General features: G+C 41.5%; 1 protein-coding gene across 12 annotated transcripts in view; it reads left to right on the top strand.

The window, feature by feature from the left end:
* DLG1 (discs large MAGUK scaffold protein 1) overlaps positions 1–13,787 on the top strand; it is a 370,222-nt gene that overhangs the window by 27,582 nt on the left and 328,853 nt on the right. For all 12 annotated transcript variants that reach the window (XM_040349479.1, XM_040349474.1, XM_040349473.1 and 9 more), the window contains exon 3: positions 10,496–10,656. In XM_040349479.1, the coding sequence (XP_040205413.1) occupies positions 10,496–10,656 (161 nt within the window). The remainder of the gene's footprint in view (positions 1–10,495; positions 10,657–13,787) is intronic.

Raw genomic sequence — 13,787 nt, 5'->3', positions numbered from 1 at the left:
TGGGCACCCATCTTTCCCCCATGCTCGGCTTCTCTTCCCCCCGCTCCGTGAGCGGCTTCTCTTCTCCCCCCGCTCCGTGAGCGGCTTCTCTTCTCCCCCCGCTCCGTGAGCGGCTTCTCTTCTCCCCCCGCTCCGTGAGCGGCTTCTCTTCTCCCCCCGCTCCGTGAGCGGCTTCTCTTCTCCCCCCCGCTCCGTGAGCGGCTTCTCTTCCCCCCCGCTCCGTGAGCGGCTTCTCTTCCCCCCCGCTCCGTGAGCGGCTTCTCTTCCCCCCCGCTCCGTGAGCGGCTTCTCTTCTCCCCCCGCTCCGTGAGCGGCTTCTCTTCTCCCCCCGCTCCGTGAGCGGCTTCTCTTTCCCCCCCGCTCCGTGAGCGGCTTCTCTTTCCCCCCCGCTCCGTGAGCGGCTTCTCTTTCCCCCCCGCTCCGTGAGCGGCTTCTCTTTCCCCCCCGCTCCGTGAGCGGCTTCTCTTTCCCCCCCGCTCCGTGAGCGGCTTCTCTTTCCCCCCCGCTCCGTGAGCGGCTTCTCTTTCCCCCCCCGCTCCGTGAGCGGCTTCTCTTTCCCCCCCCGCTCCGTGAGCGGCTTCTCTTTCCCCCCCGCTCCGTGAGCGGCTTCTCTTTCCCCCCCGCTCCGTGAGCGGCTTCTCTTTCCCCCCCGCTCCGTGAGCGGCTTCTCTTTCCCCCCCGCTCCGTGAGCGGCTTCTCTTCCCCCGCTCCGTGCCGCTCTCCCCCTCAATCTGTCAGGGGGGAGAGCGGCGGTAGGAGCCGCTAAACCCGGCTCCTACCTTTTTAGAATGAACAGAGTCAGTGATCACTGACTCTGTCCATTCATATAACTGAGCATCGTAAACTGTGTTTACGATGCTTCAGTTTATGAATGGATAGGAGCCTCTGTCTCCTGTCCATTCATTTCCAGTGCAGCTGAGAAAGGGACTGGGGAATATGTTTCCCTAGTCCCTTTCTCTGTCTTAAAGGGGAGATGTCAGAGGTCTGTTAAGACCCCTGATATCTCTCCAAAGACCCCCAACAGGGCTGATTAAAAAATAAATAAAAAAATTGCAATAAATATTAAAAAACAAAAATGTAAAAAACAAAACAAAACACACACTGACAATCCCCCTAAAAAAATTAAAAATCACTGTAAAAAAAAAAAAAAAAAAAAAAAAATACTGCCACTTTCACATGACATAAAAAAAAAAAAAAATAAGTATCGGTATTCGGTATCGGTGAGTACTTGAAAAAAAGTATCGGTACTCGGTCTCAAAAAAGTGGTATCGGGACAACCCTAATTATCATCACTTGATTGTGCACTGGATATAGTTTTATTCACTATCTGTTTTTGGACTATTATTTAAGATTTATATATTTTTATATTTTTTTATTTTCTTATTATATTATTATATTTTTTTCATCGCACAGAAAAACAGTTTTATGATTGAACCGTTTAGGTTTTTAGAACACTTGCATTTTTGGACTTCTTTTCAGTTGTTGCTTTTTCCTGCATGTGTTTGCTAATTAGTAATTAACCACTTTCTAGGGGAGCTGGAGCTTTCATTCACTGCTATTATTGTTTTATTTATTAGCACTTTGCACTTGTTTTTTATCAAGCACTTTAAGGATTTATGACACATATTTTTAAAAAAGGATTATTATCCCATGTACACTGTGCGGCCAGTTAGGCACTTTTATCCATTGGATTTCATTATATATTCACTTGCAGTTCCTTCCACATCTAATTATTGATGTTGGATGGTATTCTTTGGGCATAGACCTCGAGTGGAACACAATTTTACCCCAGTAGAGGACGGACTCACTCTCATACTTTAGGAATCATTGTTTAGAATATTTTATTGTTTTAAATTATTGTCGGTTTTTAGTATTTGCAAGCGCCACTACATCCCCCTGTCTATCATGGTCTGAAAAGGGGCCTGGCGGCCTCATCGGCCACCATTTCTCGTGGATTAGACTGACCATGATCCAGGCTTATGCCTTAAAAGGGCAGGCACCTCCTTTCCTGTCACGACACATTCGTCCAGGGCAATTGTTGCCTTCTGGGCGTTCCGACATTAAGCGTCAAGTTTCCCAGGTGTGTAAGGCGGCGACCTGGTCGTCCTTTCACTAACTCTTACAAGGTTGATGTGGGCGCATCTGCAGGTGGCTGTTTAAGGTTGCAACTCCTTCATTGAGGAGCTCTGGTTGTTATAGGTGGAGTTTGTTTGCTGTTCCCACCCCTCGTTTTATGACACTGCTTGGGGACGTCCCTAAGGTCAAGATTAAGTTGCGGTGTCCGTCAATGAATGAAAGAGAAAATAGGATTTTTGTACTCACCCTAAAATCCTTTTCTCTGAAGTTCATTGACTGACACAGCACCCACCCCTCCCTTTTTCTGTTTGCACTGCTTTTTGACGAACTGAGCTGCTGGATACAGTGTGAGGGGTTATAGCCAGTAGGACCGCCCCCTGGGTGGTACTGTGCAGTTTTGCGGTTTTAACATGTTCTGCCTAGTCCTTTCCTGAAGGTGGCGCTATAACCCTAAGGTTAAGATTTAAGTTGCTGTGTCCGTCAATGAACTTCAGAGAAAAGGATTTTACGGTGAGTACAAAAATCCTATAAATGTGTTTTTTTTTTTTTTTTTTTCGCAATTGGTATTAGAATTTTGTACTGTGGCTTCTTTTTATACTTGACTACAGTGGGGATCGGTATCGAATCCCAAGCCGAGCTGAAGCACCACTCAAATGGGTAATGCTGAGTGGTGCTGCTGGCTGATGATTGTAGGTTGTATTTAACAATATCCCCAACAGAGCCAAGCCAGGAATAGCATCAGCCTAAGCCAGATATCGTTCAAATCAAGGCTTACTGCGGTTGAAAGACCAGGCTCTGCAAATCCTGTTTGGTGACATTGCACATATGTTGGAGAGGTGTACGCTTGAGCTACTTGACTGACACACTGAGTGTGTGAAAGGAGGGAATAAAACCTGTTCTAGACTGTAAGCTCTAAGGAGCAGGGCCCTCTGATCCCTCCTGTATTGTGACTGCACAAACTGTTGGCGCTATATAAATCCTGTATAATGATGATTATTATTATTATTATTATATAGCAGTCTAAAGAGATGAGATAAAATAAACAAATATTTTAAAGGGGTACTGAGCAAAACAAATAAATAATTTTGATCAAACCATTGCAGCTGAAAATGCATATGTGGTCTCAGGAGTCCCAGTGCTACCATACATTTTTGCAATGACAAGAACACAACATTGTGGTACACAAGAATAGATATTATGTACTAAACAGCAGCCTAGCAACAGGCACACGTTTAGCCCAGGAGAAGGCTTTAAAATATTCAGGAAATGAGTAGGAGAATATTGTAGACCGTCGTGCATAAACAGAAATCGCATTATAAAAATACCATTAATACTATTGCGTATTCAGGTCATAACGTGGAAAGATGCCCACAGTTCCATAATACTAAAATGATGAGCTGTAGGGGGCTTTTAAAGCATCGCCAATGAAAAGTATATGGTACGGAAGTTTGTCGCCATTTCACGGGTGCACGGAAATTTAAAGTTTTTTTGGTGCTGGGTATCGCCTCATCTTTTCTAGTTTACAAAAAAATTTGGTAATGTATTGCATTTGTGTGCCCTAAAATTTACTTTAGTAGATTTTTTTTCTGAAATTTTCCATTTCCTGGACCTTTGCTTTTTAATATTGAGTAACATAAAAAATGTAAACTACCACTATTCTCTACAAAAGAAAAGAACTGGCAATTCTTTTGGCAATCTTCAGGCTGTGTGTGTTTTTATATTTATATTTATATTTATATTTATATATATATATTTATATTTATATATATATATATATATATATATATATAAAAATTATAGTGCACAAGTATCGTCATTCCATTGGAGGACGGACAAGAAGAAAGCTGAAATGGATGTGCCACCATGTCTATTGTGGTCAGTTTAAAATGGAAAAGCAGGGGGACTGGCCGGATCACCAGGTATTTAACAGAAAAGAAGCACAATGCAAAGAGAACAGGATATTTTTAACCAAAACTATTCTGCCTGTGTTTTTTTTTTTTTATATACATATCAGTAATTTTTGGCTAGAAAGTTACTTACTTAAGGGGGTTGTAAAGGTTCGTCTTTTTTATTTTCTAAATGGGTTCCTTTTAAAGCTAGTGCATTGTTGGTTCACTTACCTTTTCCTTCCATTTCCCATTTAATTTTGTTTCTTTTGAATGAATATCTCACTTCCTGTTTCTCCTCAGTAAGCTTTCCACCATCATCCGAGCGGTTGAAAGTCATTTAGAACAGCTTACTGAACACCTTACTGAGGAGGAACAGGAAGTGAGAAATTCAGACAAAGAAAAAAAACATTTAGAAGGGAAATTGAAGGAAAAGGTAAGTGAACCAACAATGCACTAGCTTAAAGGAACCTATTTAGAAAATAAAAAACAAACCTGTTGTTAACCCCTTTAAAATACTTTTGAAAGTGTGAAACTCGTCGGCTCCTGTATTCCGTTGTCTGTGGCTTGCAATTTTTGGATTATTACCTCTTTTTTTAATAAAGGCATTGATTTTGAGTGCGGCTTTCCAGAATTTTTTCCCTACCGAAACTGCCCTTCCAGGTGCAATGACGTCTTTGGATTTGCATGTGCCCTCCCCATTTAGGAATAACATAGCGCCTCCTCTGGCAACTGATAAGAACCGATGCTACACTTGATCTTGATCAAAAGGCTGAGAAGCGTTTTTTTTTTTTTTTTTTTTTTTTTTGTGCAGCTCTACTATGCCAGTTAGTGTTAACCAGGTCTTATCTTTTTATTCTCATATCCTGGCCTAGTTGCCCCATGACATGCTGGGTCTAAGCGCAACATAATGAGAGAGTCGTAAGTGTTTTGAGAAGTTCAAAATTTCCTTCCCTGATTGCAAATTAGTCCTTAGGAATCAGTGAGGTGTTGACCTGGGAGAGTGGCCAAATATTAAGGGCTGCAGTGACCTGTTTTCTTGTCATTGGCTAAACACAAATCACCCCAAGTCTGGTGTGCTGGGGCATGTCACCATTTTTCTACGTCACTCTGGATGGCACTGAATGTCATTGCACAGTAGCGTGACCAATGTGCAGTGATCTGTATGCAGTGCCACTATGTTGACACTTTAAATTAAAAAAAAAGCAAGAAATGTGATGCGTTGAAACACTGCACAAGCCTGCGTATTAAATCACTGGGGGAGATTTACTAAAACTGGTGCACATGGAATCTTGTGCAGCTGTGCATGGTTCCTAATTGGTTTCTAACTTCAGCTTGTTCAGTTAAGCGTTGGCGATAAAACTTGGACGCTGATTCTATGCAGAGTTGCAACAGATTTTGCACTCCCCAGGTTTTTTGTGCATTTTTACCCTACATCCTGCTTTTTCTTTTTTAATAGTTTTCTGTATGTCATGTTTAGCACAGAATACAGTTTAACTGCATTTTAGAGCTGTGTAATATTATGCAACATTTTATTGCACTGCTCTGGATGGTACAGCATGTCACGGCGCTGCTTAATGTAAAATTCTGTCAATAAAAAAAAGTTAATTATTAAGTGCTTGACACTGCCCCCTGCTGCATTGCTCTGCAACATGCTGGTACCTGCCCAATGGTTTGGGCTGTGGCATAATGTGCATATGATGCATCCACTTTAAGTGACATGTTAGATTTATAATGTATACGAGCATATGCACCCTGTAGTGCAAAATGTGTATATATGTGTGTGTGTGTATGTATGTATGTATGTATGTATGTATATATATATATATATATATATATATATATATATATATATATATATATATATATATATATATATATATATATATATATATATATATATATATATATATATATATATATATAAATATGTGTGTGAAGGTCCAGAGTTTTTTCATGAAGATAAGGTGCAGGAAAGCTCTAGACTGCAGAGTTGAAAAATACAATTGCTTCATTGTAAAAGGACTGGTGGCTTTTCCTAAAGTATGGTAAAGGGTTCTAAAGCTGTTCTGAAGGCCAAGGCTGGCTTTTTTCAATGCCCTATAGGTGGGCGATCATCAGTTTACATCTGTCTACATCAGGGCTTGACAAAATCTGGGCACCAGGTCGCAATTGCGACCTAGCGCCCGCCCGTAATTAAACCCGCGGCCTCAATTACCGCCTGTCGCGTGCCCGCCGCGATCACGCACGGAGGTACAGGATCCCGTGTCTCCGTTTGCCCCACCTCCCCCGCCGTGCGATTGCGGCCTTGTGAAGGCCCAAGCTTTCTTCTGTGACCTGGCGCCATCTGTTGGTGGCCATTGGCATTACAAGTAAAACAGCAGTTCTAATGTGTTTTTTCACTGCCATCTCCTTTCCTCTAATTAGAACTATATATATATATATATATATATATATATATATATATATATATATATATATATATATATATATATATATATATATATATATATTAGGGTTGTCCCGATACCACTTTTTTAGGACCGAGTACAAGTACCGATACTTTTTTTCATGTAGTCGCCGATACCGAATACCGATACTTTTTTTAAATGTCATGTGACAGTTTTCAAACCACAATACAGACTAAGGATATTTTCTTTAGAATTATGAAGAACTCTAACTCAAGACATTATAAAAGAATAAAAATGAGTAAAAATGAATAAAAATGTTTTATTTGCTTGTCACCCAGTAGTAAAAAACTCAAAGAATTTTCATAGAACATGTTGATAAATACAAAAAAAGTATTCTATTTAGGTATCGGGAGCATTTGCGCGAGTACGAGTACTCCCGCAAATACTCGGTATCGGTCCCGATACCGATACTAGTATCGGTATCTGGACAACCCTTATATATATATATATATATATATATATATATATATATATATATATATATATATATATATATATATATATATATATATATATATATATATATATATATATATATATATATATATATATATATATATATATAATATTTTTTTTTAACACCCTAGAGAATAAAATGTCAGTCGTTGCAATACTTTTTGTCACACCGTATTTGCGCAGCGTTCTTACAAGCACTTTTTTGGGGGAAAAATACACGTCTTATTTTTTTAAATAAAATAAAAAAACAAAAAAAAACAAACAAAGTTATCACAATTTTTTTTTTTATGTTGTGAAAGATAATGTTACGTCAAGTAAATTGATAACCAACATGTCGCGCTTCATAATTGCGTCCGCTCGTGGAATGGCGACAAACGTTTACCCTTTTAAAATTTCCATAGGCGACATTTAAAAAATTCTACAGGTTGCATGTTTTGAGTTAGAGGAGGTCTAGATCTAGAATTTTTGCTCTCGCTCTAACGATCGCGGCGATACCTCACATGTGTGGTTTAAATACCGTTTACATATGCGGGCGCTATTCATGTATGTGTTCGCTTCTGCGTGTGAGCTTGGTGGGACGGGGCGCATTTTCTGGCTCCTAACTTTTTTAGCTGGCTTCTAGATTCCAAGCAAATTTGTGAAACCCTGGTCAACATCTGTGTCAGAGTTTGTCCTTTTCCGTTTCGAGACATCTGAATGGATAGAACAGATGCAGTCCATTCTGTTTTTTATATTCATTTTTAGGAATAAACACTTTTTTTTTTTTTTTTTCTTCATTTTATTTTTAACCTGTGATTAGTCTCTTTAAAGTGGTTGTGAACCCTGTTCAACCACTTTTACCCACAGGTAAGCCTATAATGAGGCTAACCTGTAGGTACTGTGAATTTCTCCTAAACTTGCGCACTAAAAAAACGGCTGGCGTTTTTTTCAGCTGCTGTGCCGTTACGGGGGATTATGTCATTGCGGCTCCGGCCAATCGCAGAGCTAGAGCCTGCGAACCCTGAAATAATTTGCCTGGCATTTTGCCGGTCACAGTGGTTTGCTGAGACCGCTGCAACAGCATCATACTAAGGTAAGTATTTTTATAATGAGCTAGTATGCGATGCACACTAGCTGATTATGCCTTTTTTGTCGTGTGTGTGTTATTTTTTTGTTTTATATATATATATATATATATATATATATATATATAGTATGGATTTACAACCACTGTTGGCTTAAAAAAAACTGCTGCACAAATCCAGTGCGACACAAAAAAAAAAATTGCAAAACCCACCAATTTATTTTTTTGTAACGTTCAGCCTTGTGTTCCCCACTGGAGGTTAAGGGAAGCTGCACAGATGGATGAACCGTGCACCAGTTAAAGCGGAGGTCCAGTAAAAAAAAAAGTCAGCAGCTGCTAACACTGTAGCTGCTGACTTTTAATAAGGACACTTGCCTGTCCTAGTTGCCAGAGATGTCAGCCCCTGCCGAGGCCGATCCTCGATCTTGGCAGCTCCAGGCGCCGCCATCCACAGTAAGGGAAACAGGCAGTGAAGCCTGTGCGGCTTCACTGCCCGTTTCCTACTGCGCATGTGCGAACAGTGCTGCGCTTTGTGAAGGGAGTCGGCTGCTTTCTGGGATACACACAGTTCCCAGAATGCAGCGCGCCCCATTCACAAGAACAAACCGGGTGTAGGAGGAGGAAGTGAATTATTTTTTTTTTTTGTGGAAAGATTTTTTTTCCGGGTGGAACTCCGCTTTAAAGCAGTTTTTCAGTCTTCACACAAAACAAAAAAAAATATTTAAGTCAGCAGCTACAAGTGCTGCAACTGCTGACTTTAAAGAGACAATCTTATGATCCCAGACGTGGGCATTTTTACGGAGGGAAGCTATGATTCCTTGCAGCTTCACAGCTGGCTACCTATTGCACATGTGCAAGCCACGCTGCGCTTTCGGCACATGCAGCTCCAGCTCAGGGAACGCTCGACAACGGCCTTGAATTCTGCGAGCTGTAATGTCGCCCATACGCTCCTTTGGTCAAGCTGTTTGCCACTCACTGACACAGGAGTCTGAGTTGTGGGATCAAAATTCTAAATTCCACATGTTTGGGCAGCACAGTGGTGTAGTGAGTAGCACTCTTGCCTAGCCGTAAAAAGGGTTGCTGGTTTTTATTCCCGACCGTGACACTACCTGCCTGGAGTTTGCATGTTCTCCCTGTGCCTGCGTGGGTTTCCTTTGTACTCTGGTTTCCTCCCACAGTCCAAAGACATGCTGGTAGGTTAATTGGCTTCTGCCTAAATTGGCCCTAGTATATGAATGTGAGTTAGGGACCTTAGATTGTAAGCTCCTTGAGGGTAGGGACTGATGTGAATGTATTGTATATGTAAAGCGCTGTGTAAATTGACGGCTCTATAATGAATACCTAAATAATAATGTTTGGGTTGAGATGCTGGAGCTGTGCATATAAGAATACCTTTATTTTGGAGGTGTATTAAAAACGTGTATGCACTGCCATTGAACTGTAAGCACCATTCTGACCAGTTAGGCCCCTTTCAGACGTCCGCTCCGCCTGTCTGTTATTACAAGTCCGTTAACGGACTTGTAATACATCCCTATGGGATCGCGTCCGTTGGCGGATGGAGCATCCGTTAGCGGATGGAGCATCCGCTAGCGTCCGCGTCCGTCGGGATCCGGTTTTCGGACGGAAGAAAACCCTATTTTTCTTCCGTCCGGCGGAACGGAACTGATGCAGACGGACAGACGGTCCGTCTGCATCCGGTTCCCCATAGGGCAGAGCGGAGCTGAGACAGGGCGGTCCCTGCACTGTGTGCGGGGACCGCCCTATCCGCCGACAGCTCAGCGGGGATCCCCGCTGAGCCGACGGAGACACACGGAGCGGACCCAGAAACGGTCCGCTCCGTGTGAAAGAGCCCTTATGTATTCATTTGAAAACTTTTGTATTTGTTTTAGTTACAGCTAGTGTAACTACATACAATTCAAATTTATTTTTATTTTTATATTGGCTTCCAGGAACCCCCCCCCCCCCCCCCCCAGCACAGTTTTTAAGTGTTTTGCATTGCACAGTGTGTCAGTTTGTCTATTGGTAACTGGGAAGTAGAGGTTTGTAGTGTACATGGAGCCCATCCGTATGAGGCTAGTCTTAGTCTAGTATGCAGAAGGTAACATAGAAAGTTCAACCCTGCCTGCTGTAACTCATGGCAGGGGAGTGTGAATGGCTGAGCAGAATAACAAATTAACGGGTATAACGGCTAAAATTTTACATGTGTATGAAGCTTTGACTGATGTCCATGTAAATTTGGTTTTCTTGGTTAATCTTAATGTTCGACAACACTATTTTTAGGTAGACCTATCGTGAGATAAATATGGAGACTGCTATTGCCCACCTACTTTTGAAAATGCTAGTTTTTTGGCTGTCTTGCTAACTATAAAACTAATGAAAGCAGAACTCCTGATCTTCATACTTGTTCTGGGTCAGTGACTTGGAACTAAAGCTAGATGTAATAGTAGGGCTACTAGCCATCTCAGAATTGGGTAATTATTGTTGCTTTTATGACTGGTTTCCTTTCATGTCTCAAGCTAACCATATGTCTGTCTTCAATTTAGATATTCAAGAATTTTATGAAGTGACCTTATTGGACAATCCTAAATGTACTGATAACTCTAAGCATCCTGACCCAGCTCTGCCTGTGAACATATGGGATTTCTCCAGCCCTCCCAGCACAACAGTAACGTCAGAAGTCCTTCCAAGCAGCCTTAGTGGAGAGGTATTTTTTATAATTTTTTTTTTTTCCTTATTTCAAACTATTTGATCTGCATAAAGAAATGTTTTACAGTGAGGGCAAAAAAGGTATTTGATCCCCTGCTGATTTTGTAGGTTTGCCCACTGACAAAGAAATGATCAGTCTATAATTTTTAATAGTAGGTTAATTTTTAACAATGAGACAGAATAACAAAAATATCCAGAAACACATTTCAAAAAAGTTATAAAATTGATTTGCATTTCTAATGAGTGAAATAATTATTTGACCCCTTAGCAAAACATGACTTGGTGGCAAAACCCTTGTTGGCAATCAGAGGTGTTTTTTTTTTGCTTAGAATAAAAATCACGATTTTCGCAGCGTAAAATCTTTCCTTTTGATCTAAAGGACAAATTGTTACAATGTTTAGACTTGGTTCCACTGCTAAAAAAAATGTTGTGATACTTGGCAGACTGCCTGGATTTTTTTCCCTTTCTCTTGATTGCTGTGGCTTCAGCAGAGCAGAGACAATTATCTGCATAGAAAGATCTGGTAATACTTTGTCAAGATCGAAACGGGAAAACAATTGCGATAACTATGCTTGACGATTAATCGTGCAGCTCTAGCCACCAGGTGTGCACACATCTTGGGATTTTGTCCCACTCCTTTGCAGATCTTCTCGAAGTCATTAAGGTTTCGAGGCTGACGTTTGATTACTGAAACCTTCAGCTCCCTCCAATGTATTTTCTATGGGATGAAGGTCTGGAGACTGGCTGGCCACTCCAGGACCTTTTTAATGTGCTTATTCTTAAACCACTTTGTTGTCTTGGCCCTGTACTTTGGGTCAATGTCATGCTGGAATACCCACCCAAGACCCATTTTTCAATGCCCTGGCTTAGGGAAGGAGGTTCTCGCCCAAGATTTGACAGTACATGGCCCCGTTCATCATCCCTTTTTGATGCAGTGAAATTGTCATGTCCCCTTAGCAGAAAAACACCCCTAAGGCAATAATGTTTCCACCTTTTGTGTTTGACAGTGTGGATGGTGTTCTTGGGCTCATGGACGGCATGCCACCTCCTCTAAACACAGCAAGTTGAGTTGATTTTCAAAGAGCTTGATTTTGGTCTCCTCTGACCACAACACTTTTACCTGGTTCTCCTCTGAATCATTCAGATTTTCGTTGGTAAACTTCAGACGGGTCTGTACATGTGCTTTCTTGAGCAGACCGAACTTACGGGCTCTGCATGATTTCAGTCATTCGCGCTGTAGTGTGTTACCAATTGTTTTCTTAGTGACTATGGTCCCAGCTGATTGGACACTGGCAAAAGCTTTGCTCCCAGTTCCTCCCCACAACCTCACCCACTCTGTGAGGCTTCAGTTTTTTTCTAGTATCTTTGCCTCCTTCAACTGACACTTATGTCAGTTCCAACTCTTTATTGCCTTTAGGGCTCACTAGCAGTTTCTGGAACAGTTCCTCTGAGTTTACACCTTGAGAACTGGTGCCAAGGTGAGCGCTCTTCTGCCACTCTCTCCACCTTTTTATCCCTTCAGTGTTTCCATAACCCTCCTAATCCCTTTGAGGAAGGTGAGGTGGACAGGGGGGATCCTACAAAAGAATCTTCATGTCCTGCGTGTTATGGGACACAAGCTAAGGCTTTAGGCCATATTTCTCACTTATCAATGTATTGTGTACCAGCAGCACCAGAATCTCCTCGGCTTAAACAAACTTTTTTGTTGGCACTAATCGGCTGGTGAATTCTAGAAAGACTTTTCTTCTGCGCGCACACACACACTATCTGTGTTTTGCACGAGGATTGGCTATATTAGGACTAGTATATATTTATCCAAATGTTTACTTGGTTATAGCTTATGAAGAATGAATTTTATGAAAAAAATGGTTTGTACTGGTAGCAATTTCCCTTCTCAGCCAGCATCTATCACTGTTAAAAAGGAAAAGAAAAAAAGAAAAAGTGTGTTTGTTTTTCGTTGAGAATGTTCCCTCCTTTTAGACAGGGCTTTCACACTTGGGTGCTTTGCAGGTGCTATAACCCTAAAAATAGTGCCTGCAAAGCTCCCTGAAACAGCCGCTGCTGTCTCTTTAGTGTGAAAGCCCTGAGGACTTTCACACTGGAGCGGTACGCTAGCAGGACGGTAAAAAAAAAGTCCTCCTAGCAGCATCTTTGAAGCGGTGTGTGTGTGTGTGTGTGTGTGTGTGTGTGTGTGTATATACTGCTCCTCCACCGCTCCTGCCCATTAAAATCAATGGGCACCGCGTCCGCGGCTAGGCCGCCAGGAAAGCGCCTCTGCAGAGTTTGATCTGCTGAGTCTGCTTGCAAAAGGTGTCTGTTATGCAAATGCTTGTTTGAATCCCTTGTTATATCTATCAAGGAAGTTACTTTGGGGGGTAGAGTATGTTAAAATCACAAAAAAAAAAATGCTTAGGCTTATTGCTACATCAGATACTCTTCTCCCTGCAAGGAGTCCTTATGCTCCATCCAGATGTCCTTCCTTTTAAGTCAAAGACAGGTTCCATCATCTTGTCACAAGCCATGAATGCTCGAAGCCTACCCCATAGTCCACTTTCCAACTAAGTTGGTAGTGTGATAGTCTGCATCACAGATGGTCCAGACCTCCTTGATCCAATTTGTCATTTTATAGGAGATGCAACATTTCTATCTCTGCCCCTTTCTAGATTTCTACCTGTCAATCTTCCAACTTCACCTTCAAAAACAGGCAGGTTTGTGGGTGGCTCTAAGTTGACTTCAGGCACAAGGAGTGGTATTTCCAGTGCATGCAAAGGAAAAGCTCAGTGTTTTGTTCAACCCTGTTTGCAGTCTGAAAACCGAATGGTGGCATCTGCCAAATTTTGGACCTCAAATCCCTAAAAATATATGCATATCCAAATTCTGCATTGGATGTCCACTAGCTTAACATTGCCATATTTCCTGCACGCCAATATTTCAGGGACTTAAAGTAAAGTTTCAAGGATGGGGCAGGTATAGTGATATTGTAATTGAATGTTATTAAAAATTACCTTTCCTTTTTCAATCTGCAGCTGCTGTAATTTTCTATAAATTCAAAGCAATATGTCTACATGGAGTTGTTCTGTGCACAGAATGTGTGCTGACCACTCCCTAAAAACATAATTTCCAACTTGT

The sequence above is a fragment of the Rana temporaria genome, chromosome 4 (assembly GCF_905171775.1).
Source record: "Rana temporaria chromosome 4, aRanTem1.1, whole genome shotgun sequence".
In the NCBI taxonomy this organism is placed as follows: Eukaryota; Metazoa; Chordata; class Amphibia; order Anura; family Ranidae; genus Rana; species Rana temporaria.
Note: the sequence above shows the minus strand (reverse complement) of the source record. Positions and strands in the feature narration are given on the sequence as shown.